The 27948-nt window shown below is 42.6% G+C and overlaps 1 protein-coding gene across 5 annotated transcripts in view; it reads right to left on the reverse strand.

Annotated features, from left to right (window-relative positions):
• The window catches only part of lrba (LPS-responsive vesicle trafficking, beach and anchor containing), a 176210-nt gene that overhangs the window by 104933 nt on the left and 43329 nt on the right, over window positions 1-27948 (reverse strand). For 4 of the 5 annotated variants that reach the window (XM_082537101.1, XM_082537100.1, XM_082537098.1 and 1 more), the window contains exons 20-33: window positions 27799-27922; window positions 27494-27686; window positions 19575-20870; window positions 19210-19406; window positions 18239-18392; window positions 17535-17715; window positions 15788-15921; window positions 15114-15221; window positions 14829-14970; window positions 13783-14122; window positions 8333-8502; window positions 6412-6496; window positions 5996-6129; window positions 5247-5308 (exon numbers count right to left, since the gene is read on the reverse strand). In XM_082537101.1, coding sequence (XP_082393227.1) covers window positions 5247-5308; window positions 5996-6129; window positions 6412-6496; window positions 8333-8502; window positions 13783-14122; window positions 14829-14970; window positions 15114-15221; window positions 15788-15921; window positions 17535-17715; window positions 18239-18392; window positions 19210-19406; window positions 19575-20870; window positions 27494-27686; window positions 27799-27922 — 3320 coding nt within the window. The remainder of the gene's footprint in view (window positions 1-5246; window positions 5309-5995; window positions 6130-6411; window positions 6497-8332; window positions 8503-13782; window positions 14123-14828; window positions 14971-15113; window positions 15222-15787; window positions 15922-17534; window positions 17716-18238; window positions 18393-19209; window positions 19407-19574; window positions 20871-27493; window positions 27687-27798; window positions 27923-27948) is intronic. The other variant, XM_082537099.1, reaches the window with a different exon arrangement.

Below are 27948 nucleotides of genomic sequence, written 5' to 3' on the forward strand. Positions count from 1 at the left end.
GACAATTTTGAGCAATCATTACAGGTTTATTCTTAACTACACTGACTGAAAAAGGGTTGTTTTTTATTCCCCAAAATGCTGGCTCCAAGCTGCTCTAACTGCAGCATGATCTAGGAGAAAATGAACAAAATGGCAATTCTTGGGCCTTTTATATGCCCCACTTCTTCTGAGGAAGCTCTGCGGTGTTGCAGGAAATGTTTTGTGGGATAGTACAGTAGCAGTTCACGGCCCATTGCACAAGGACTGCAGGATCAACCGGGACTGGCAATGGCAAACCAAGGACCGAAAAAGACACACATAAACAAAACACTGTTCCCCAAACAAACTTTGTTTCTGCACCACTAATTATTCAGGAAGCTAAATGCACAAAATAAATGGTAAATAAAGCTATAAAAAGAACTTTGTGCGCACAAGGCGATTTGTGCGATCTCCAAGTTAAGGATTTGGGAATAACACAAGGTAAAGATTCCCACTTTAAAGCTAAATCATGCCAAATATTTGAACCTCTCCCGTCCCAGATCATAAACGAGGGCGAGTGAATTCCTACTGAAAATGTGCGCGAAGACGACGGGTCGTGATTTTAACAACCGGTTAGCTGAGAGAGGATAGCGAGGGGAAAAACAGAAGCGCATTCCAAGGTCTTATAACAAGGGACCTGACAGGTAAGAAAACACTGCATTAGGAGTGCCTGTCGGGAGGGGAGGGAAATTCATTTATATGAAAGAAAATTATGTTGCGTATAAATAACCGGCCATTCGTGCGACTTGAAGCCCAGTTCACAGTAAAATCCGCCTGGGAGCCAAATTAAAAGCCACTCAATATTTTTAGGAGTCTCCTGTCTGATTTTCTCCTCTCAGCTAGACTTCACTTCCTGTCAGGAAGCCCTCCTTGACCCTAAGCTCCTCCAACACAACGCACCCCGCTGCCCCCTTTGCGGCTGCATAGTTGGCAACGATGGGGAGTCTGCAGGATTAAGTGCCAGTTGGCGTTACTGTGTTTTCTCTAAGCCTCAAAGGTCGGTGAAACTTTCAAAGAATATGCAGCATGATATTGTCCTATGAACTAGAGAGCAATGGCAGGGACAGTGAGCCTCGTGGCACAGCTGTAAAGGGGCACTGGAGCAAAGCGTGGAGCGAGGGCCAGCAGAGAGGGAGGGAAAAAAATAACACTTTGATTTTCACTGATCTTGAACCTTGCGTGCCTCTTTAACAGCACGATGGGGTGCGGGTCTGACTGTGCCGAAAAACGATGGAGAAAGTATTTTTTTGTCCCTTGGTTTCATCACATTCCTCACTTTTCTCTCAGCTCCCCAAGTGGTTCATTCAACACGGCCTGCGTTTGATCCATCGCTTATGGGAGAGAAGAAGAAACAATGTTCACTGACAGAAATAAATGACTATTTGAGCAACTCAAACATGGGACCGGCTTTCACAAGCGTAACTTTTAAAACAAACCTGTTACATAAAATATAAAGTGGACAAAAGTAACCGTCAAGGCTTCAACTTCCCCGTTCCCTCGTTTCTCACATTATGCTATTGATTTTCATGAGCGTACACTCCCGAACTGTTCCCCGACTCCGTGGGTTTAAACTTCTGCGCCCAAGTAGCTCTCCACTTCTAACCTGGAGGTCAGAGGGTCAGAGGTCAGGAGCAGCCAAGTGTTTGGGGAAGTCAATGTCTTTCTCCCTGCAGACTGAAGGAGAGGTGCCCATCTGTTAAACAGGTTAACTTTGGTGAGACGGACTGGGAACATATGATGATGCACAGTCATTGGATTAGCGGGTTAACACCGATGTTATTGAATTATAATTTAAGGATTATCTGCATCAGCAGCCACGACAAAACGCTTTACTTAAATCAGAGATTGACAGGCGTCCGAGAAGTGTCAATCGGGACCAAAGTAGTGGATCAAATAACAAGAGTATAGAGGTGGTGGCTGCTAGCATGGCTAACCATATATATCACAGATATATAGCTTTTGAAAGAATTTTGGATTCAGGAAATGGGACTTACAAAATCTAAAATCCATCATACGGGACATTTTTCAGTGTGTTTTTTCTTTTTCCCCACTGACACTGTTAAAGCTGCTTTTTCAGTGCTTTGTAAATTAGGCCCAGACCTCTGACAGCATAGCAGAGCCACCTGATGACCTCGTTTCAGTATTCAGTTTTCCCCTCTTTCTCCCTCTTCTGCACCCAGTCTTGACCATCATGAAAACGACACTCCACGAGCCCACAGCACACTCACTCTCCCTCCCTCTCTTCTTTCCACTCCATGTACAGGATGCATTTCTGATAAATGGCAGAAGGATGGATGGTCTGACAGAGGTGCCGGACAATAATGGCTGATCTACAGGACACAAATGCAGCTACTGAGAAGATTAATGAGCCCCTGCTCATCGTAGACTGTCCAGTATCCAATGAGATGATTTCTCAAAGCTCTCGACGGATGGCAGCAAGCACAAGGAAAAGCTCTCTCTCTCGTCCCAGTGCATTATTTATTAATCAGATATCTTTGGTAGAAGCGAGTTCAAAAACTGCACCGGGGAAGCGAAACGTTGACTGTGAGTACGACAAAAACGGGAAGACGAAAAAGTGCAAGACCTCGTGCTTAGTGTCTAGTATCAGTTAAGATTCATAGGTAATATATGTGAATTGTACCTATAAAGTTTCTGGATGCAGCTCACAAACAGCTGATAACTTCTGGCTATATTTAGTCACAATTATGATTTTAACTAAAGGCTTCAACATGGAAGTCCACAAGCCAATCGTTTGTGGTACAATGTTATATACATCTTTTATATACAGTTAGTTAAACAAAAACTAAGAGTGTAAAACAAAAAAAAAAAAAAATCTGACTCATTATTCGACTTTTTATAGGTCAAAAATTAATCTCCCATATCCTCCCAAATACACAATAATGGGAAAGTGTCAGCTGTAAGCCTTTAAAGACAATAAATACTGAATAAATAAGAACACAATTGACAGTCAGCCTTTTTTTTCCCCTATATTGAGTAGTCCTCAGTAGTGGTTAAAGCCAGAGTTTATGATCATTAATCCTCACTTTGTATATTCAGCAGTGTGTGAAGATCAATATTACAGCTGAGAACAAGGGCAGTATGCCACCCCAACAGTTAATGTCTTATCAAAATGGTCCTTTAATTGGGAGCGCTGTTGTACTCGTCTCGAAAAGGGGTACCATCAAACAGCGGTTTACAATCCCCTCCTCAATGCCAAGCTGATGTGGCCGCCAATGCAACTTTCATAGGATCCCTGATTAAAAACTGCTCTGCAGTCCCCAGCCTCCTGACCCTTCACCCTGGCTCCACTCCATCTCAAAGCTTGGGAAATTAATTAAAATTTCACAGAGACGGTATCGCGTCACATCTCTGATGAAGGCATGGGGGTTGAGAGGGGAAAGAAAGAAAGAAAAAAAATCAATCAAAATCATCTCCATCTACTCGCTCCACTGGTTGACTCGAAGGCGGGGGGGGGGGGGGGGGGGGGGTCACAAGATGGCCACAGAGGCACTTCCTGTAAAGACAATTGAGCGCTTCCTGTGCCAGAGGGCCCAACAAACTTTGCTAAATAACGTCATCAATCACGGCACTGGCCCACTCTCCCTGCCCCACAAGGGGAACCAACACACACATAATTATACACTGTAATTTAGCCCAGAGGAAAGTCTGTCCCTCTTTTCCTCTTTTCCCTTGTGAGAGGCAGTGCATTGGCCCTACCTTTCTAGGCCCCCCTCCTCTTCCCCTTTACACAACAATAAAATTACATTTGCATTAGCTGTAAGAGAATTTGGTTGGATGATTTATTGATGCAATCAACACTATGCTGTCCAATCCCTGGTCCTCCGACTGAAACAGTGTGTGTGTGTGTGTGTGTGTGTGTGTGTGTGTGTGTGTGTGTGTGTGTGTGTGTGTGTGTGTGTGTGTGTGTGTTTTGGAAATTGGGTGGGATAGCTTGGAGCTCAGAGAAAAAGAAGAAATAGCCTGGGCTAGGGACCAAAGAGGGGGAAGCGTGGCATGAGCTGTGCAGTGGAACAATCACCAAGATTCTGCCTTTGATTAGATTAGCATTAAACAACACCCTGACAGATATGACAAATAGGTGCATTAGAGCCTGTCATTCTTCTCTCTTTGGTTTTCTATCTAGCTTTCATTCCCGCTATTCCATCGTCCCTGGACATTACGGGGCTCACATTCCCTCCCCGAGTCCCACTAGCCCCAATTTATGCATGGCCACTGACATCCACACAGATGTGTGATCTGACTGTATTAGCTTTTTTTTTTTTTTTTTTTTTTTGAGAAGAAGTAAAGTGAACTATAGGAACTAAACAAACGTATGGAGGTTAAAGGGTGCAGGAACGAAACGACAGGAGCTATTTCTTTAGGAAATGAAGCTGATAAAAAAAAAAATACAGGCGAGTGGAGCAGTGAGAGGGGTGTCATTAATCAGATGTGCTTTTGTATTATTGGAAACCTTGTTTTTTGTGTGCGTGTCGTTTTTTTTTTTGTTTTTTTTTTTATGAGGTTCTTTAAAAACGATAAAGATGCACACAAACACGGCCTGGGATGAGTTATTATCTGCTGTCCTTGTCACTGGCTGTGCATGTGAGGGCAACTTCTTGTTTATTTATTTCTGATGTACTATGAACATAAGTGTTTTTCAAGCAAAATACACAGACTAAATTCACCCTAAATGTAAAGCTCACCGTGTGCTGCATTTATGGTCTGCACATGGTAAAGCCCTTCAGTAGCTTTCTGTCTCTAAATACTAATCAGCTGTCCTGAAGTGATGTATTGACAACCCCGATCATTGATCTGCCCACGCCTGCTTATGATCCCTAAATTAGTATTCATGAATCCAGCAGCAGCTAAATAAACTTGGCAACAAAACACCCACAAGACAACAGAGAAGAGAGGGATAATCAATGCAAAGCACCATCAAATCTACATTATCCCTCCTCATCAGTTTGGCCCAGGCCACAAGGGCCCCGCTCAGGTCAAAAGGTGATGCGGACAGGTCGCCCACCCTTGACCCTCCAACCAATATTTGCGGCCAAATATACCTTCGCTCTGCCCTCACGAGGGGAAGGGTGAATATGGAAAGGTAGACAAGGTAGGGTGGGGGAGAGATAAGGCTCTGTGAATTTACTGCACTCAAGGTGAGGCTGATAAATCAGCCTGCTGGAAAAGCAGAGCGCAGGCCTGAGGAAAGATAAAGATGCCAGACTTGCCTGGGAACACAGAAGCATGACAAGCTCCACCACTGAGCTGCTGGACTTCATGCACACCAGACCTGGAGAAATATAAAGTAAAGGGAGTCAGACATAATGGCATATGAAACAAGAAAAAGTTTTGTGTTTGATTTTAAACAGCTTTCTGGATTTCTGTGACAGCACACGCTAACCATCAGGGATTACCTAACCTTGTGCCATCTGCAAGGGAGCGGATAGTATTGATGGGCCTAATGAGCCGACATGATGTTACTGTAAACTAATACATATTTGGGCCTTGTATTACAGGCCTGGCTAGCATATGTCCCATTGATCCCTAATGGCAAGCCCTGGGCTTTTAGAGGGCAGGGGGCCGCTAGAGTGTCCAGAGTGCGCTTCAGCGGATGTTTCATGTGTCTCCGTGTTTCACAGAGACACATGTAACATCACATTCGTGCAAACACACATGCATGCACATACAGCCCCACCCTATTTTTTCCAGCCCCCCCTTACAGCTATCAATCAACTTTCCATTTTGTTTGGTGGCAGCAGACATCCCAAACACTGCTATTAGTGGCCTGGCCTCTGACCTGGCCCCCTGGAAACCTTCAGCACGGCTACCGGCGCAGCGCGACTCATCACAATATTGGATTAACAATAGCCTGGACATATTGTTGCAATTAAATAAGAATCCCTGCATGGTTGAGGTTTGTGAGATGATCTAAAATGATGATGTGACTTCTAAGGAATTTCCATAATTTTCTACTCACTGGTGCCCTCAATAAGGAGCTCTTGTCCATGGCTGCCCAGCAGAGTGCGAGAGAGGAAAGGGGCAAAGTCCACAAAGATCTCCCTCAGTAGGGGAGCTGCCTTTTCAAGGGCATGCTCCAAACGCTCCGAGATACTAAAAAAAACACAAAACAGACAGCGGACGGAGTAATTTAACAGTAATTGGCCAAAAGGCTAAACAAACTCTTTGAAAACTCACAAAAGATGCTTTTAAAAATACACCGTCAGCAAAAATGTGTTTTTAATATGATGAAAAAAAATATGGAATAAAGACAAAAACAATAATCAGAGCATATGCATAAATAACTGATTGTGTAAGCGCATGTGCATAAACAGCTGATTGTGCATGTGTGTGAGAAAAAGAGAGCGAGAGAAAGAGAGAGAGAAGATGAATCACCTCATATTGGGGGCTGTGTTCTGGGTCACAGGGGAGAGTGGGGGGACAGATGGCAGGCTAGTGCTGGCTGGAACCTGGCCGCCTGCTGCAGGGAGAAACCAAAGAACTCTGTTATTAGTCTGGATGTTGGACAAGAATGGGACACACACACACACACACACACACACACACACACACGCGCGCACAGCAATACATTATATGACCAAGGTCGCACCATAAACCTGTGAAGAAACATGCCTCTTATGAAATAATACAGAGGTCTCCATTCAAATGTATAGAATAGGTGGATTTATGGTTGAGTATGTGGGGGTACAAGTATCATTTTATAGTTAGATAGTGGATGATGTACTCTGAGCACAATACATCTCCCATAACAGTGTATAATTCATTGGGTTTGATGAGAAAAATCTTTCTATGTGAAAGGATGACAACACTTTATCTTCTGCTTCAGTTACACTTTAAAGATGAATTATTCGTAGATGGAAACAATATATGTTAGACAAAGGCTTAAATATGAAAGAAGTAACTCCATTCATTGTTATTATTCTATTTTCATGTTTTCTTGTTTCCCCTCATTAAGTCATTACATACCAATTTACCCCTCAGGGCTGCTTTTCTGACCGTTTCATTATACAACTAAAAGGTGCTTTACGACTTCATTCTGGAGACAGAGGCACATGAGGTACAAAGTCCGCGTGTGATTGATCTTGCAGTAAATTCACTTCCCTGTGGCTCATAAATAAGCTAATGCCCAGCTGAATATGGAGGAGGGGGATTCCTCTGGTGTTTCAGTGGGCTTGTTTTTCCAGCCAGGACAGTCTCCGTGCAGGGATAACTCTTCAGGAATGACACAGTGTAATGTGCACTGGAATGTGTGTGTGTGTGTGTGTGTGTGTGTGTGTGTGTGTGTGTGTGTGTGTGTGTGTGTGTAAGGTGTTAAACAGCGCCATGTGGATCTGGTGAGAGTATCCCTCTCAAGCTGAAGTAGCTCCTTCAAACAAAGAGGAGTAAATGAACGTCTCCATTAGTCCTCCCACTGCCCCACTAACACACACACACGCAGCATATTTACTCAACACTTCTCAGTGCCATCAAGCAGTCTGTGCATACAGCTAAGCTATAATTATTTACTAGCACACACACACGCACCCAAAAGTCCTAAAACATAATCCACATACTCATGTCAAACCCTCCTCTCTTAAACACACAGACAAAAAAAAAAAAAAAAACATTACACTTTTACACAGAAAGGGGACAAAAACTGCTGATTTATGTCACTTATGAATCAACTAAGATAGGTATGACTTTAATATATTGTTTTATTCAGTCACCATTCACCTTATTCCTTCTCCTACTGGAATTATTGTAATACTGGGATGTCCCAGTAGCCTGTTAGTTAAGACAAATGCCAAATAACTAATGTCTACGTTTGATTCCCCCCACTTGAATGGTCCCTTGATACATGAAACCCACCCTTTCCAAATGCACTCTATTGCATCTCTGTTACAGTTATGCATGTTCCAGTGTGATTAGTACAGTTTGTTTTCGGTTGTTTCTGCGTAATCCTGATGACTAACCCATTACATTTTTGTGTAGACTCACATCATTTTCTGTGTAATTGCACGATGGGCCCTGGCACTGGCAGAGCACCGCCCTAAAATTGTCTCAAATGTTTTTATTTTTTTCACATTCGATACTGCTTTAGCTTTTTAAATAATTGAATCAGTGTTACTCATGCTGTCCTCCAGCCTGAAGAAACTGGATTACACTGTGCAAACACCATTATTCCATCAGACATACAGAGAAGCACGATCTCTAAATAAATATTGACTTTCTCCTCAGCACACTCATCCACCCTGTGACTTAGCTGCCCTCGCTGCTCTGCCAATACTGCAGTCCGGTTTTGTGTTTGTGTGCTTACAGGCTGCAGAGTCTGCAGAGGTGCTCTGGGAGGCGTCGCTAGAAGATACCACAGAGACGCTATCGATAGGTGTCCCACCAGACACGGAGCCGGAGGCGGTTGCCAGGACGGGGGTGGAAGTGCCTGGAGATGGCATCACTCCTGCTTTCTTTGGTGCAACGATGACGCTTCTGTAGAGAGAAGAAAAAGCGCTTATTATCAAGACTCATAGATCAACTGGAAGAAAAAGCTGATGCTGCCAATTCACAGAACCCTTCATAAGATTTTTGCACACAGCATGACTAGAACAACACCACAACCTTCACTGACACAGAGTAGAGGAGTAATTATGAGCAATTTAAATAAGCAGAATAGTAGCCCACTGAATCTTACCATAAAACAGGACACCTGATGTAATGTCTCCATTTAAAAAACTGTTTTATTTGGACATTTCTACTTTTAATTAAATACATTTTTCTTTAGTCAACAATACTACTTTGAGAAAACTTGAAGAAACTACAGTTTGGCTACACTGAAATCAAGCTTCATCTAAAACATCCTTAAGTGTGCCGAAGTGCTTTCTATCTAACGTTCACCCTCTGATGAATGCACTGGGGTTAAGTATGTGAATACTACTGAATAGTTTTGCAGACTCTAACAGCCAGGAATCAAACCATCGACCCTCCAATTAGCAGATGATCTCTACCCCCTAAGCCATAGCCACCCGTTTTATTAGATGTCATCTTCTGCTTTATCACATAACACCAGCTGCATGTTATCTGATATTAATGCAACTTCTACTATGATGCCTGATATTTAGTCTACCAAAGCAGTACATTTATAATAATATACTTCTATAATATCTCAGTTATTCTAGAAAACCTTCTAAAAAAAATACAAATAAGTGATCTTTTTTTTTTTTTTTGCTCAAATTCAGGTTATTTCAAGGAAAGAAAAAAACATTTTGAAATGAAAAATGTCCTGATAGACTTGGCTCTTACATTGGCTTTGCCTTAAATAAGGTTTGCGTCCACACTTGATTTTAAAAATGACAACTTTAAGTTGTTTGTTCTAAAAATGTAAAACAATCAATGTATCCTTAGACACAAATCCTGACATTAATAAAAAACAACTGCCAAGCATCACAAAAAACACCTCACTGACAGCTAGATTAAATATGTACATTGAGTTTCTCTGTAACAATGATGCTGCCTGTTGAGAGGTCCCTCCTGTGGAGTAACAGGAAATGTTTCTCATAGTGATGTGGTACGAGTAAGTGGAGTTCAATTCTCATCCGGCGAACAGCAGATGCGAGGAGAGCAGCATGTAGATAAGCTGTCAGTTTAGACCAGGGCTCTGACAGACCAGCGGCCATATCAAAGAGAGCCTGGCCCTGCTTATCAGTGCTGACATAGGAGAAGCAGGGTCTAATCCCTGGCTACTGCTCCCCTCTCAGAAACACGACCCAATGCAGGTTTTAACAAGACATGCAAGAATACGTCAAATTTGAATATGCAATAAAAAGAAGAGGCCCAAACACAAGAGCTTGCAAACATTCCTGCACGTCCCCAGTTTCAGAGTGTGTATGTGCATTCTTTCCTGCACACACACCCACGAGGATAGTTGGCTCTCTGTACTGCAGACAGATACCTGGCTGCTGTGTCAAAGCATGCGCTCAGCTGATCAGATCTATTGTTACTAAAAGTTACTGTAGCTGTTAAATCTTAACAGCTTTGAGGGAAAAAAATAATAACTGTGTCAGGAATGTCCACTCAAGGTCCACGTGTTGCATAAAACCCGAAGTAGTGACAGAAGAGAATGAAATCAGTATTGATAGGCAAGAAGAGTGGAGATAAAAGTATCTGGTCATTTTTTTTCTGTTCAGATAGTGAGTGGACTGGACGGTGGTATCAAGAAGCAAGGGTGGCGCTGACATGAAGCACCCTGGGTGTCAAAAGCAGCAGAGACAGAAGGAGAGACACCCCTGCTGAGTGAAGGCTGAAAGTGTGCGTGGATGTTTTCAGAAATATTTTAATGCACACACATGAGTGTCCAAATAAATGCTCGAGTGCACGAGTGTGAAGAAGTCTGCCAGTGAGCATGTCTGCATATGTGTTTGGCCTTCCATCTGTTCCTCAGCAAAGGCTCAGTGAATTATTCAGCAGGTCATTAGCCACACTTATCATGAGTGGGCCGCCCCAGTCGATTAATCAGCCGTCAGCGGCCCCACTCAACCCGCAAACAGGAGCCCAGGGCAGAAAGTGTGTGTGTGTGTGTGTGTGGCTGAATTATTTAGAAGGTCTAACCTACTATGGCTAAGTGCAGCTATGACTCCAGTAAACTCTGCTATTTCGGGTAAAACAAGTGTGAGACCGAATAACAAATTGTCTCAAGTTGCATGTACATAAAAATACTCTTCTCTGGAGACTTTACCTCAGACTGACACGATGGAGAGAAGAGTGCACCCCAGCAAAGCTTTGATCATAGCTTTCACTATGTAACAACAACACTGACCGTACGCACACAAACACATTTGTACACATCTTCACCCTATGGAGCTGCGGCTGGCGGGAGTCGGTACCTTGATGTTATCTGTGATCTGTAAGTGTGAACAACATCAACTAAAGTGCCCACAAAAACAACTGCCTCATTAAACCAATGGAAGACACTGGTTTAAAAGGGGGTAAACCGTTCTTTGTTAATTATCCAAAACAGAGTGAAAGACACATGTTTACACACAGTAACCAAGGAAGCATAAAAAGCTGTTATTAGCCGTAATAGGACCGCCGCTCACAAAGCCCATATCTTAACATCTTCAAGTAATCCTGGGTTTAAAGACAGAAGACCCGGGGAACTCCCTTGTCCTTTGTTTATATTATCAACTGAGTTTCTCTTGTGTTACTTGATGTTAAATAATCTATTAAAAATGGAGATGATCGAGAGCAACCATCTAAAACTACGGTATTAAATAGGAGCAAAAGAGCTCAGTCTTTATGTTTGTCAAACAAATATTAAAATAAAACATTAACAAATCTCAGTTGTGGTAACCAGACTGCATATTAGACCTCGCTTTATCAATTTCAAGGTGTTATATACTTGCAGTTTTCATTGGTGGCTCAATTCTTTAGTAAATGATATATGAAAAATCTTTTCCCAGTTTAATTTCTACTGTCTTGTAATCACAACAATATTTGACAATTTTGTTAAAGCAATGTACTAAAAACAATGGCAGATATTTATCATTATGTCCTGATTCGGATATAATATGGATCTTTGCAATTAACACTAGCACATAAATGTGTGATTTTTATTATACCAGCTAAAGTGGGTTCAAGCTTCCTCAAGGTACATCACTGCAGGTGAACTCCAATGCAAAGCGACAACGTCTTTATTAACTGACTTTTCTAAAAAGGTAGGCCTTGACTGAGAGCTGCGCTCATGTCTGACACGCTTACCGCCAGCAGTACATTAACAACATTTAATCATCAACAAAACTCATCTGTACATCAGCTCTCACATGCATGCAAAGCCTGCTGCCAGGAATGCAAACAACCGCACCATGTATATCCCACTGTCTAACACTCACATATTCTGCCGAACCATGAAGTCTAAATCACAGACTCGTACAATGACACTGTTTAGTTCTGGTTAGTATCAGCAAATATTTGCAGACTGGCTGTCATAACAGGGGCATGGCTGAGAAATGCATGGGAGAAATCCAGCACGTCTCCACTAGTAAATAAATCTGCAGGGATACTTCACCCTCTGACCCGCCTCCAGTTTTTATCTGGGAGATCCCGGCTTTTTTCATACATTGGTCTCATAAATCCAACCCTCTGGGCAAGCAGAAAGTTGCCATGTTTTGGCAGGAGATGTCAGTGCAGAATGTCAGCTCTGGCTTGTACTCGTGTCCCTGGAAGACTTAGTGGTTAGCGGGAGATGCCGAGCAGTGATAAAGTCATTGCAACAGATAATAAACACCATTGGAACATATCTACATGTGTCGAGAGGTAATTGGTAAGGGTTGAGAGACAGCGGGGTGATAAAAAGCAGTAAACCGAGAATAAATATAGGCTTAAAACCAGAGGATGACATGAATGGGAGGGGTAGTTTTGACTCGGAGGCATCAAAATAACTTGGCACACTGACAGACAGTAGTGTGTGCAGGACACACTAAAAGCTGAAGTGACTGATCAATCAATAAAGCCAAACATTTGGTGGTATCCACTTTTTTAAAATTCTCTTCAGTCCCAATTAATTGTTATTGTTAATAATAATAATACTATCTAATATATAATCATACAATATAGACCAAAGAGTTCATTGATTTTTTTCTGCTTAAAGAATAATTCTGGTGATTGAATATTGTGTGAATAATATGAATAAGATGCTGGTTTTCAGTTTAAAATAATATAAAAGTCTGGACTTGTTAACCTCCACCTGGATTTGATATTAATTTTTTTGTGCAGATGTGCAAGTGATTAATAAAAAGGTAACTGGGGTAAAGTCTACTGTCAGCGTGCCCTGCATGCAGAGGCTCCCATAACCAGCAAGTGAGCTGTTAGTCTACGTTCTCCAGCTCTCCTGACGTCCTCTCTTCCTACTGAGTGTGCTCAGCGGACAGGAGCCAGTCTAATCCCCCTGATATGAGGAGCGCCCTGAGACCTGACAAAGCATTCCTCAGATAAAGACACGCGATCACAGAGATGCCGTGGAATTCCCACAGTTGGGGGGCAGGCAGACTGACTGAGTGTGAGCGTGTTTGTGAGTGACAAAGAGAAAAATGTAGAAATGTTTTCTTTGGTGCGTGAGAACTTTTGACTTGACACGCTTCCCCGTGACGGCTTCCTTCTCCCACTTCTCCCATCTCTGTGCCTCTCCCTCTTTACCCTCCCCACCCCCGCCAAAATCGACCCGTTTGTAAAAGTCTATGTGCGAAACAGCGCTCCAAATGCAAACCAGACCAGTAACCATCCTCCCTCACCTGAGCCCGTCTGTGACTTCAGTACCCTGCTCTGCTTTTGAAGCCTTACTCCTGACTGTTCACCCCATACCGCTGGAGATAACGCAAATTATACACATTTTTTTTTTTTTTACTTTAAGAAAGGAGGGAACCCCTGATAACTGTTAAACAGGGACGGACAAAAGCTTTCCTCAAAGCTTTTTCTCCGTCTTAAAACAGTTCTTTGAAAGGAGGAAGTCTGCATGAGGTGAGGACCTTAGTAAAGAGAGAAGTCGTCACCAACAAAGACTCCTAGTCCAAAGGGGCTTTTGTTACTAAATGCTTTTCAAGATCCTCTAAAGCCCCCTCTAAGGAAATAAAACAAAGATGCATTCAAGGTTTAACTTTCAAAGGTCTCCCGCAGTCATGTTGGGAGTAAAATCCTGTGGAACTGTCAAATGCAAACGTTGAGACTATAAACACCATATGTGCTTTTTAAGTGTATGTCAATCCATGTTCACACCCTCACCTATCAAAAGAGCGGAACTGTGGCGATGGTTCTCTGGCCGCATCGCTCACACTTCCCAGGAACGCTGGCGGCAACAGGCTTGGATCCACCACGATATCATCAGTTGGAGCGCTCACCAGGCTGCGCAGAATGTCCTTCACATTTTTACCCTTTGAGTCAGCAGACATAGCAGGTCTGACCTCAGACGACAGCGTGGACAAGGCCTCTGAAATGGCATCGGGAGCGTGAGTTCCACCGGAGGATGACAGATCTGCGTCGCTTGCGGCAGTTGAGGTGTGGTCATCTCCGATGCCGGAATCATAGCGGCGCAGAGAGAAGCCGTTCTCTCCTTCTGTGCTACCTGAAACAGCAACACTATCTGTGAGGACATAAATAATAACAAATAAGAGTATCCAATTCCATCAGGGAAACCTGATTTACATATTTTTCTTCTGGACTGTCGTCTAGATTTGACCCGTTACTGAGATATTGGCTGCACAGCAGAAATGTCTCTTTTCTTAAAATTGACTGAGTTACATGGCACTTGTCTAATAATGCTTAATGTATCAAAAACAGAGGGCGGGGACAGAGGAATTATCATGGAACTATTTTTTTCTTTGTGGCATACACCCTGCTCAGGAGGTAGAGCACGTCATCTACAAATCAGAAGGTTGGTGATTCAATCCCTGCTTGGGCAAGATACTGAACTTCAGGTTCCTCCTGATGAATCAGTGTGAATGTGTGTGAGATTAGGTGATTTATTTACATGGCAAGTTACAATCACAATCAGGAGAAACGCACACCAAAACAATCTGCAGGTCAAATAAAAATACACAAACTTTAACAATTTTTCTTAAGATGATTAGCAGCTGTTTGTTTGTTTGTTTTTTTTATAGTCGAACACTATGCAGTACATGAACCCACTTATTAAAAAAAAAAGAAAAAAAAGAAAAAAGGAAAAAGTCAGGATTCATAGATCCTTTTCAAGTTGTTGAAAACAACAACTTGCTTCATTCTGATGCACATAAATGCGTCAGATGATTTTTTTTCTTGAAGGTTCTGTATACCTGTACTCCTTGCAGACTGGGAGCGTTGAGGGTGTTTCTTGTCATTGTGGGGCTCCAGGATGTCACGGTACTTGGACACCATGAGGACTGAGATGAAGTAGACGACGGCAAGAGCCAGAAACTGAGCCTGCTTACCGTCCTCCTGAAACAAACAACACACTAAACAATCTGTACGTGCGTCCTCTTTGAAAAGCACCAGAGGTTAGAGGATGCTAGAAAAGGTGATTTCATACACGTTATGAGTGCTGTGTACAGGAATGCGAACGTGTCTGCTGGACAACTCACAATGTCTCTGAAGACGACAGCCCTGAGGCGGTTTATGTCCATGTCCTGAAGCAGCCGGTCTAAATCTCTCACTGGAGACATGCCACCTGTCACAGCATCAACAGGACTCTGCATGCACGCATTAAAAATCAAACAATTATCATGTGAAATGTATTATTATCTGCAAGGGAAGTGTAAACCGCACGTGCACGTTTACACCGTTCTGGGTGTTTATTAATCCTTCAAGGAGCAGGGTAAGGTTTAACAGCTTAGGGAAGCTATCCCTCCTGAGACCGTGTCCTTAACATAATGGCTTTTCTATAGAGCCACTGCATTATAAATGAGGTTTAACACCCGGTTCAGGGAAGAACAACATGACTTTTACTGGAAGTCACTGTATCAAATCAAAGGGGCAATGACAAAGGGCTTAGTCTAGTGTAACAAATAGCAACCTGTGTGGTAACATAATAAGATATGAGCTAATGCAATAACACTTGTGAACAGGACAAAGGGCAAAGCGCCTTCTGGTTGCCTACTGAGGACAGGAGAAGGACAAAAATGTGCGTTATACAAAAGATAATCAGCACAAATGTGGGAACCGGTCACTGAAAAGTATGATGTTATTTTGCGTTTGATGGTAGAGGAATTTAAAACAGCAGAAAATGTAAGTTAAGGTGATCATTTCAAGTACTTGCCTGCGCAGATGCAGACTTGGCTGTTCCAAGCAAAGTGCCTTGCATGGCTGTGTAGCTGCGGGCTGAGCTGTCTGCGCCGTTCTTAAACTGGGCTTGCTGACACTCCAGACAGTTTCTCACTGCAATAGCACACACTAGGGAGGGACGGAGAAAGAGATCTTATGTGACATCATACAAATAAAATCATTGTCGGGGGGATGTGAACACAAAATTTTAAGTCTTTGTATTTACAAGCCTCCGAACACAACAAAAGAGCGCGTAAAACTGAGCCGCGAGCGGAGCGAGCAGAGACAAAAACAGGAGAGAAAAAGCGGGGCCGTGACAAGGTCAGTGCTCTGGCCAACTCTGGCAGCATCGTTCACTCTTCCCTGCTCCACCTCTCCTCCCAAGGTCATAGTGCAAGGGTGTGCTCTTGAATCACATCCACTGTGTGCAGCTCCCATAACAAATGACACTGCCGGGTGTGCACATGCTGAGTAGGCAGCGCGATACACCCTTCAACGGACAAAAAAAAGACGAAAAAAAGGAAAGAAAACCTCGTTGTCCGACAACTTTAGGTGGGTTGAGAACTGGCACACTTAACATTTGTAATTTAATGTATTGCTCCTCTTTGGACCCCTCCCAACCCCCACTGCTCAGAGCGTGACAACTGACAAATGTTAACTCTGAGGCATTTAGATTACGAAGGAGGGAATTATTCCGTCTGGAAATGGGCTCGCTTTTTCCATTAGGACCACTCTTTCATACGACCATTTATAAAAGGAAGAAAAAAAGAGAGGAGAGGGAGGGGCGGAGACGCTAAAACCTTGTTACAGTTTTCCAAAATCAGATTAGGTGCCAGCAATGGGGAGCGCATACCTCATCAAATATTCATTTCATAGCGGCTGCTTTCTAAAACTGAACCTGTGCTATGGTGGCATCGTTTTCCTGTAAAACACACACAGCAGCAGCAGCGACATCAGAGGGAACAAGCGTTTTTAGATAACAAGTCGGCCTCTTGACAGCCGTTTTGTTTGTGGGCTGGACTGTGTTTAAAAGCAGAAACAGATACCTGAATGTGCAGCATTAAATATCCAAAGAAAATTCAATAATTTTTTTATAGCTTAAGTACAAAGTATACTGTACTACTTTCATTTTTAATCTGTGCATGCTGCGTTGATAAGGTGTGCTGCAAAAGAAAAAAAATTAAATGAATAATGTAAGATTTTCAATATCTTTTATTCAGTGATTGTGAGGCTGGGCTTTTGATGCTGTCAGGGGAAACTTTAATAGCCTGGAACAGAAGGCAGACAAAGGCCTCGGGCTACGCAGCAGTACAGTACAGCCAAGGCCATTATGAACAACTCACTATATCATGCGAGCAGCCATTTTAAAGTGTTGCCATGCAGGAGGGTTATAATAACAAGATAAGAGAGGGCTGATATGAGCGGGGTGAACGAGGCGAGGGGGATCCGAGTGGGAGCTGGAGCTGAAGATTGAGAGGAAGAATACAGAAGAGAGGGTCAAAAACACTGTAGGGAGCCATGACTGGGGCTAATACAGCAGGCTGCTGCCAGCTGATGTAAGGTGGATCAATGAGCGGGAGGGGGATGAGGGGTGGGGTTAGTAAAAGGATGAAACAGAAGTGGGAAATTCACTTGAAAGCCAGCTACACATGTAAAAACTCAGCAAGACAGAAAAAAAGCAGAGGACCAAACAAGAGAAATAAAGCTAGTTAGAAGCTCAGGAATAATGACAAGGTGCATACCGAGGCGAAGGCACTGTCGGAGGATGCCTCCTGATGACATGTTTTTCTCAGCTTCTATCTCTGTGAAGTTGAGCGAGCTGGCAAAAATAAGAACATCCACAAGGTTGACGAGGCGCTGCAAGAAGGTGACCGAAGCCTCCACTGACAAGCCATGGGAGGGCTCGATGTTTTCTAGCTCATGCTGAAAGTCGAGAGAGAAAGAGGAAAAAATATATAAATAATAAAAGTAATAATGAGGAAACCTCTCTAAACATTTTCTCTCAAAAGTAACATTACAGTCAGGTTTTACCCTGGTCAGAAGCCTCGACTTATGTTGAATAACCAGTGATTTATCACAGTTAGTAAGTTGTTACATACGTAACGTGTGCAGCACTGAAAATACATCAAGGCATGTGAAAATGCAATTTTTCACATTCAGGTTGAAATCTGGTTACAGAGCCCACACAACTGAATGTAAATCAATTATAATGGAAGTGAACCCGCTCCTTAGACCGGTCAGGTCATTGGCAGAAGCAAAGAATGGTGCAAGAGAGCGGCTGTCACTGAGGTCAGACAGGACTAAAACAAACTAACGTTGTTAGGAAGCAGCTAACTGTAGTCTAATGTGATTGGGGAAAGGTCAATGTGGATGGATAACTTCCTGTGACCGGAGCCACAGCCACACAAATACAAACATAAAATCACACGTGCAGCAAAGGACTCACGGAGGAAGATGTAGCAGCTGAGAGCAGAGGTAAAATGCCTCCGCAAGCCATGACGAGATTGTCCACCACCTGGGATATGAGGTGTATGCTGTTGTGGACAAACACCACATTCTCGCTGCTGTTTACAAAGTCCAGAATCGTCTTTGTGGAGTGACTAAAAGGCAAAAGACAAGAAGATGGTTTTAGTTATTGCAATGAAGTATTAACCTCCTAGGACCTGCCGTCCACATATGTGGACATCACATTTTGGGTTATTTAGACCAAAATACTCAATTTTGCTCTACATGGGCCTGATATCCACTTACGAGGACATTATACTGCCACTGTTCTATCAAAGTTTTAAACAAATGTTGCTCACATTTTTCTTAAAAACAAAAAAAAGGTAAAAAAAAATAAAATAAAATCTGGTAATTCTTTGTTTTTACATTCATCGGGCCCCAATGTGACCAAATATCAAAGAGAAATTAAAAATGCATGTCGTGGAAGAGTTCGGGTCTTAGGAGGTTAAGGCTCCTCTAAATTCACCTCAAGCCACACTCACACAGCGTAAAGCTATGTGGCTTGTTCTTCTTTTATTTAGACACTTACTTTAATATCTGGTCCCATTGCACAGTTCTAATGCACTTTTCTAGCTCAGGATCTGTTACAAACCAATTTCGATAAAGAATGACTGAAAAACTCACTTATTTGCTCAACAATTTGATAAGATTACACCATTCTGACAATTACAGATTTAGAGTTACATTGTTTTTAAAAGCCTGCTAACTCGTAATTTTCTGAACAAGACAGTAAACCAGCATTTTTTGCACTTTCTAGTCTTTATGCTAAATTGAGTCAATCACAACCTAACCAAACAAAAAAAAAAACCCATAAAACTTCTGCATGTTCCTCAAAAAATCTTTAGTTGATAAATCCGTGTTTCTGTTTATTGAAGCATTAATAAAATCAGAGCCCGCGGACTGTCGTCCTACCTTCTCCACATCTGGACATCTGTCTCAATCGAGAAGAGCAGGTCAGCGAGGAGACGCTGGTGCATGTGGGACCAGCGGAATTCTGGGATGCGAAACATGGTGGAGCGAGGTGCAGGGGTGCTGCTGTCTGTTGGCTGGCCTGAAGAACTTCCTGTGGCTGTTGATGCAGCAGCTGCTGACTGACCTTGGCTTGTTTCCTACAGAAATATGGAAGCCAAACGTCATACGTTTTAATGTGACACGAACCTTTGAGAAAACACTTTGAAACTTAAACGCTCAATTTTGTGTAACACCTAAACTATAATAAACTATTATAACAACTGAGTAACACATAAGCGCTAAAAAAAAGGGGGTGGATTGCATACTGTTGCAGAGGTCTCCTTCAGTTCAAGTTTCTCGGTGTCTAAGGCCACATTGGATACGTCCAGTCTGGCAATTTTGATTTCTTTGGTTTTGCTGACAGACTCTGCACCCTTCTGAGTGTCGGAGCTGGTAGAGGTGGTGGTGGTGCTACTGTCAGCGGCACCAGATGGGGTTTCTTCTCCAGTGGCACCGCTGGTCTCTGATGGCTGGACATCTGCAGTGGAGTCTGATGCCGCTGTAACCTCCTGGGCTGTAGATGGCGGTGTGGTGTCTGAGGGCTGCTGGCTTGTAGTTTCAGCTATGGAGGAAGACTGTTCATCATCAGCTTTTTCTTTAGGTGCTTCTGTGACACTTTTCTCAGGTATTTCAGCTGGAGGAGTCTGGCTTTCCACACAAGGCGTCTGTTTCACTTCACTTTCCTGTGTCTCAACTTTTTCTTCTTCCTTATTCAGCTCCTGTTCTTCACCCCCATCTCTTCGTTCGTCTTCGTCCTTCTTCACTTCCCCACCTTCCTCTCCGGTGGCAGCAGAAGCATAAGAGGACTCCTCTTGGCTGTCATCAGCATCGCTAGGATGGACCTGGTCGCTAACAGATGACACGTCAACCAGGTCCTCATTGAGGACCGAAGCTCCACCGAGCACGCTGTTTTCTCGCTCTGAAGCTGCTGGCGGTTCAGCCTCTGCTTCATTTAAAGAGTCTTCTGTCATTGACTTTGACGAGTCACCTTTGTTCTGTTCACTTTCAGATTTTTCATCATCTGTTACAGGTGCCTGTGCATCATCGCTACCAGATGGTGCAGAGACTTTACCCTCGTCCACCGCTTTTGTGTCAGCCGTTTCATGTTGTGCAGTTTTTCCAGTAGAAGTCTGTGCTTTCTCTTTGTTGACGTCTTCACTCGACTGCTCTGTAGCACCTTTTTGTGTCTCCTCTCTGACACCCGAGTTATCTCTGGTAGACTCCTCCACCAGCTGCTGTTGCTCTTGTTCTTCGTCTTTGGCCCCGGCCAGGATGTTGGACACAGTGATGGATGCCTGTCCCCTTTCATCATCAACCTCCAGCAGACTGGAAGTAATGGTGGAACTGGATGCTGAATCAGGGGATTTCTGGGACAGCTTGTCCACAGTCAGCTCAATGACAGTGGAGGGAGCGGTTTCCTCTGCAGGTGGCCCATTAACACATTCCATAGTCTCAGAGCTTTGGCTGACACCAGAGATGGAGCGAATCGTGCCGGTGGACTCTTGATGCTGGTACTGACGGAACATACGGGACAGATTCTCTTTGTGTTGCTCAAAGGTGACCTGCAAACACAAAACATGTGATGTTAGAAAAACTAATGTCGTACTGTTCACACACTTTATCAGTCTGCTCCGTTTGCCTAGTTTGATGATAAAAACTGGTTCATTGGCTTATTACAGTCCATCCACTGATGATTCTGTGTGAATAAGGAAATAAGCAGGCCAATATAACACACACTAAAATGTTTAAAGCAAAATATGTATTAATATGCACATGTCAGTGATGCCATTACTAATAAGAATGATGATGAGCCTATTTAGCACTGAAATTATCCAGTGAGATCTGCTCCTCAATAAGCAACCAAAAACTGCAGGTCATCAGATATTCATGTCTAGCTAGCCACAAAGAGAGCCAATCCCCACTCTGCTAAAACAACAACTACTTAGTTTGTCTTGATGCATGGTCAATCATCCAGGTAAGTAAATCTCCAAAGATGGAGAAACCTTTGGAGTCAGCTGAGACTGAAGAAGTCACTGATGAGTAACGAAACATTTCTCCCACAGAAAACGCTACGTCCAGATGAACAGTATCAACTTTTGGAGAACAACTACTTAGTTTTTTTGACAAATAAAAAAAAAAGTTACTTTACTTTACACCTCATAGTTATCTCACACACAGCATGGCTTGCACCAAAGTTAACTGTACAAATGAGCCCCATGTAAGAAATGCGCTCCAGTCCAGGTGATTGAAACCGCAGTATTTTATTTGCATCGTACTTCTCACTAATTAGCAGCTAACCTGATAACCTGATATCACTTCCCTTTCACCCAAATATGCTAAATGAACTGGGCCTCATTATATTGCTTTTCTATTCTACTTGAGCACTCAGAGCACTTTATACAACATGTTTCATTCACACAAGCTCTTTTTGTGCATTTAACATTCACACTCAGATGAAGCCATTGGGAGCAAACTGGGGTTCTGTATCTTGCCCAAGGATACTCTGGCATATAGACTGTAGCAGCCAGAGATCAAATCACCAGCCTTCCGATTAGTCGATAATGTGCTTCTGAGCCACAGCCACACTTTTAGTTACCTAAATTTGGTTGCTTTTAGCCCAAAAACGCCAACACAGCTGCAGCCAAAGTGTTTGGAGACTTCAAATCAGGCATTTTACATGGATTTAAACATTTTATTTTTTATTTTTTTTAAAAAGGGAGGGGGGGATACTTCTGTAAAAGAATTTAGAAACATCTGTCCTATAGGAAATCTAAACATCTCAGTAAGTCTGGAAAAAAACGTAAATTAACATAAAAACCATCCAGCCACTTATCCACTGTATCCATTTTCTGCTTATTTCCTCGTGTCCCAACAAACAGCAAACCCCAAATTATGGAAGCACGATATCCTCAAACTGCCTGTTTGTTGTGTGCTTCTTATAATATTTGAAAACTGGGACCATTTGTGGCTAACTGTGGCATATTTAAAACTTTCTCTCTCCCTCTCTTACATGCAGCTGCCCACGGCCTATTAACCTCTATCAGTCTTCTTACCATCTGATATAGGTATACTAGACTGCTAGTCTATAACGACAATAGTCTGCAGTGGCATTTGAGGAAGAGCCCATCCATGTAAGCAGTCATAGATTAGCGGTAGACACTATTAGTGTGTGTCTCCTAGCTGCGCTGAGTGCGTGTCCAGCATCGGCAAATCCTCCCACGCCTAATTTAAGACCCTGCATTAATCACTGGGATTGGAGGACAGAAAGTCAAAGATGGGTTGTAGGTGGAGGGGGGGGTCTGCTGTGTGAGTGAAACTAGACCCACTTTGCTGCTTTTTTACCTGAGGCTATTTGGATAGGAGGAGAGAGAAAGAGAGAGAGTGAGATCTAAACAAAGAAAATGGGAACGCTGGAGATGAAAAGGAAGGAAAAAAAATAAGAAATTGCAAAAGGAGAAAGAGAGTCATTGAGAGTGGAAGAAAGGGAAGGGGGAGAAAGAAGCTGATTATTTGTAATTAATTAGGCGTTATTGTTCTAAATTAGCCTGCTACATGGGTGCTCATTAATCTTCTGTAGTGGGAAGCAGTGATTGGTAATCCATAGCTGTTTTCTGAGTGCACAGCCTGTTCTAAATGCACCAGCAGTCTGCCTTTCTTTCTTCCTTCCTCCCGCTTTCCCACTGATCACACAGCAAGACCTTCTACCCCATTAGTTTGAGCTTAATTTGACATTTAGCATTTTTAGCAATTAAAAGGCTGCATTCAGAGTGCACCGCTATGGAAATTATGTAGGCAAGCAGCTCAGCACATAACGTCATAGATTCAGGATGCAGTCTGTACATTAAGATGATGTATGCCGGCCTTAAATGGGGCTCTGTAACAGATCCAGTTACCATTAGACAGAGGTAGTATATGTCTCTGTGGTTTTTGAAAGAGCGTTTAGCTTCGCTACAAAATATAGAAACTGCCTTGGGTGGCTAGGACATCAGCGCTGATCTAATCTAATTTCATTCTATTCCAAGACTCGGTCTGGCCTCAGTGGGTTATGGAAAAATGCTATGGTAATGTACAAAAACATGGTGGGCTTTTCTAATGTGACAGGTAACATGGAATTAAGTGGATGCAGCACAGCCAGATCCTAGAAAAAGATCTGAAATGCCTCAAGACTCGAACACAAACAAAACCCAACTTGGACAACTTTGTGTTTTTTGTACACAATAATACTTGGACATTTTCTTTATTATTACTATTTAAATATTCTTAACTGCACTTCTAAAAAAGAAAGGAAATTTTTGCAGAGTTTTCACAAGTTCTGAATAAAAACGACAACCTGTTACAGTAATAGAGCGGCGCAAAGCGCTGATCTTGAGAGGACCCCCATGGTAGGAGCTTGGGAGTCCCCATTTAGATTGGCGATAGATAGATAGTGACCACAAAACAAGGGGGAAATGGAGAGGGCAGCGTGGCTGTAATCCGATTTGCTAAATGCAATTCCTTCTCCAAAATCAATGTCATCTGCTACTGCAAGTCTCCATGCAGTTTTTCTCCTATTCACAGTACTTTCTTTTCTCACTTCTTGTTAAAACTTTTCTTAGTTTTGTCCTGCCTTGCTGATCGAGGCTAATGCAGATAGGCTTCATTTTTATTTTTTATTACAACCATAAAAAGACAAGCTTGTAGAAAGATCCTTCCATAGCGTGCACTAACTTGCACTAAAAGTCAGAAAAACACTTTGGATCTCCACCATTTGGTTATCATTAATTTCATACAATATATATCTTGTAATATGTAATATTTTAAATATATGAATGCTGGAAATGTGCAAAATGTTAACTATGATAACCTCGACAACACTTGATGCGCAGCTCTTTATCTAGCATTGGATCCTCACTTTCTTCCTTTGTCCAGTCGTCACTGGATCGCTCTCTAAACTCTTTGCCAAGAACAACAGCTTGAGTCAAGTGTGTGTGTGTCTTAATAATCTTAATAATCCCAGAAGGCAAAGACTGTTTTGCTGAACTACTATTCCTGTGATGTTTAGCACCCCATGACAAACTCAAACAGACTAAATTATTACACTTGGGGTTTGAGCGAAGAATTTTAATACCTTAATGTGTATTAAATTATGTCAGAGATATCTTTGCTCCTCTCTGCTTATCGCCATCTTTGTGGTGAAAAGTCTGGCAGGTGATGACGATAGCCAGCAGTGGAAGTGTGAAGGGCATCGGGACCTTCACGCCCCGATCTCTCCCTTTCGGAGAACTCCTCGTTCTCAAACTGATTTGTGTGCAGAGACGGACGAGGGGCACCTTGGGTGGGTTATGTGGGCAGAGAGTGGGAGGGCTGTTGTGTCACCGTGCCCACCTGCAGAAACATCTGTCTACTTAGAGACACTCGTGCAGATACACTAATGATTGATGTGAATAAATGCACATATGAACACACAAACACACATGTGTGTGTGGGGAAACTATACACACAGCAACTTAATGCAAATAGTTTTCTTATATCGTCTCCTCAAACTCTAAATATGAAAATTAGAATATCAGCAGGTATACAATATTTGTAGCTACCTTTGTTAGTAAGCATTGTATCGCTAATGTCTGCAAATAAAAGGGGAATGTATATACTACTGCTAAATAAGGTAACACAAAGTCATCTCTTTGACTTCCTATGGAGCAGCTGTGCTGTCGGCAAACTCGCCAATATGTCAAAAGTAGCCATAAGTCATTAAATGTCTATTGAAACCATCAAGAAAAAGAATATTAATAAGCAGCACTGGCACAAATAGCACAGTAACAATATCTGTCCCTAGTGATGAGGTGTCTAGCATGTAAATGAATGATATCACAAAAAAAGACAATTTATTTTATCTACAAACCACCTTTTATTTTTTTTTAACTGCATAAAAGAATTTTTGGTGTCCTACAAACTGGTTCTAGACAGCCCCAAAGGAACCTCATGTTTATCATTTTATCGTGCAGCCAAAAGAGTGACAAGATATGTGTAAAAATTCAACAGACTCTGTGCTTTTACTGTACACAGTGATCATTCACCCAAACACCCACTCTGAGCCAGGAAAAACCCACAAATTTAACACAAGAACAAAAAAGGTAAAAAGCAGACATGCTGCTGCTCATCCCACTCCATCAGCCAGAAATCTGAACAGCCAACACTCAGATCACAGATACGACACTTACATTAAAAAAATAATTTTTAAAAACAAAACTTTTATAGCTAGACAGAAATTCCTGTGTATTAGAGCCTGTAAACGATAATAAAACTCTGTGTGTAATGTCTAATATTTTTTAAAGCCATCCTGCATCAATAGAAAAAGTAGTTTCAGTGCGAGTCACAGACAACTTTTCAGACCGTGCTCAGCTTCAAGTACAGCATCACTCTACAAATCAAACTGATAATTTTACCGTGTTTTACACAAGGCAAACTCAATCATAAAAAGTCTTTGTAAAGAGGAGGTGTGCAAGTATGTGTGAATGCATATATGCGCTTATCAAGAGGCTCCCGGTGGGCTGGTTGTATTTATGAGGCCTTGTTTCTCTGATTGTTCACGCGCAGCTCCCATGAATATTCAATGTGATCAGAGAGAAGGGCTTGCTAGAACTCGAGAGAGAAGGAGGGCAAAAAGAAAATGTGCCTGGTAACTCACAACAGACGCACGCGTGTGCACGGACGCACGCACAAACGCACTACAATCGCGCGTGCAAACACAGCCCTGCAGCAGTGGGAGGAGATAGCAACAGTGACAAACAGCTTTGGTGCTACAAAGGTGGCAGGAAATCTATCAAACGGGACAATAAAATTGCAATTGAGTTTCTTTAGCTTTTTTTATAGCAGATGCATGCATCTTGGTGGGACCTGCTGCAAGTTCGATTCAGAGGCAGTCCCCGGCCCTCTGTGTATGTGTGTGTGTGTGTGTGTGTCACATTGTGTGTGTGTGTGTCACATTGTACAAGTGCATGGGTTTATTCACGCACTGTAAGGGTGAAATTCAGCAGGAACAACTGTAACTTCAGTCAAGAAGAAACAGCATTAATCTTGCTGCAATTACACCACATTGTGGGGGGAAGAAAAAAAATAGAGTTTATCCCTATTGTACAAAAAAACAAAACAGCTAAAATAATAGCATTTGTATTTTTCACGCTCCCCAGCAGTCTATTTCTTTTTGAAATATCTCAAGACACTCAAGCTTGCAGCAGCATCTGCTGTTGTGCATACGCGTGTTACCTTTTCAGAATTTCACTGACACTCTTCTACAATATGCTGACCAATATTTTCTTCTTCTTGAGTCCTTATCATTGTGCTTCAGTGTTTAGATGTGTGGGAGTTTTAAAACACCCCACATCCAACACACACAGCAGCCTACATGCCGCTGATCTCCCTGGCAGTCTTTCTGTGCCCCCTGTTGGATGAAACCTGTCACGGCACTCAAGGCTACAGTGAAGCGTCTCATATCACGAGCACTTCTTTAACTCAACTTTCAATCTGCCAGGCTTAAAAACCCCCCAGACCACAATCTGACACCAGCCTCAATTACTTCACTGCTCTGGAACAGAGGAGCGCAATATGATATCAACACTGAATTTCTAAAGCAGTATTTTGAATTCAGGTTTTGGAAATAAAACGTGCCAGAAGTTTATTTTTATCTGTGTGATGTGAAAGAAAGAGACACTATACATAAACACAGAGAGGGAAGGCTGAAGGGATTCTTTCCAATTGGTTTATACTGAAACTAGCTTTTAAATTACAATCACTATATAGCTTCCATAGCTTTATCTGATGGGCACCGGGACGCAAGGTTCAATTACCCCACTCGCCTCTGCTGAAAGTAACCGGGCGAGATGATAATGCTGCGTGATTCTTTTATTTGATGAATTGTGTTGTGTCACATTTGAAAGTAAAGACATGGGTGGAAGAACTGATTGCTTTGAATGATCATTGCTTTCTGTTTGGCAGGAATTGAAAAGGAGGAAGAGGCTTGTGGTTACAGTCATGTTGTGAGTGTTCAAGGCTGACGATACTTCAGCAAGACGGTGAGTGTGTTTGCTACAGAAAGATAATGGTAAGATGTTAAAAAGAAAAACAGACGAGGAAATGGAAGAAGTTTGTAGAGAAGGATAAACAAAGCTGTGTGTGAGCTCTGTGTGCGGGGATATAATGAGCTGACCTTGGAGTGCGTGATGGACAGGGTGTCCACCCAGACTCGCCAGCCGCCCCACTCATACTTGATGGCGTGGTAGAGCAGGATGCGGAAGATGGCGTACACCATCTCTGTGATTTTCTGCTCCTCGTTGTTTTGCGGGTTGATGAAGCACAGAGAGAGCATCCACTCCTGCCACACCGAGCACTGCAGCAGGCTCCTGAAAACAAACGGCAGCAAATGAGGAGGTGGCGAATCCCACGGGCGCCTAAATGCAGCGTGCACTGACGTGTGATGTACTTCTCTATCCTTTGAATCGGTCCGATTCTTACCTGCGGTTCTCTCGGCTGTTATTGAACAGTTTGATCATGTCTGACAGAAAGACCCTGCGCACCTCCATGCTCTCTTGAGAGGGGGGAGAGTTCTTCAGCAGAGCAGCTATTACCTTCAGAATCTCTGGAAGAGGGAAAAAAACCCACTCT

The sequence above is a fragment of the Aulonocara stuartgranti genome (assembly GCF_965226115.1).
Source record: "Aulonocara stuartgranti genome assembly, chromosome: 6".
Classification (NCBI taxonomy): domain Eukaryota; kingdom Metazoa; phylum Chordata; class Actinopteri; order Cichliformes; family Cichlidae; genus Aulonocara; species Aulonocara stuartgranti.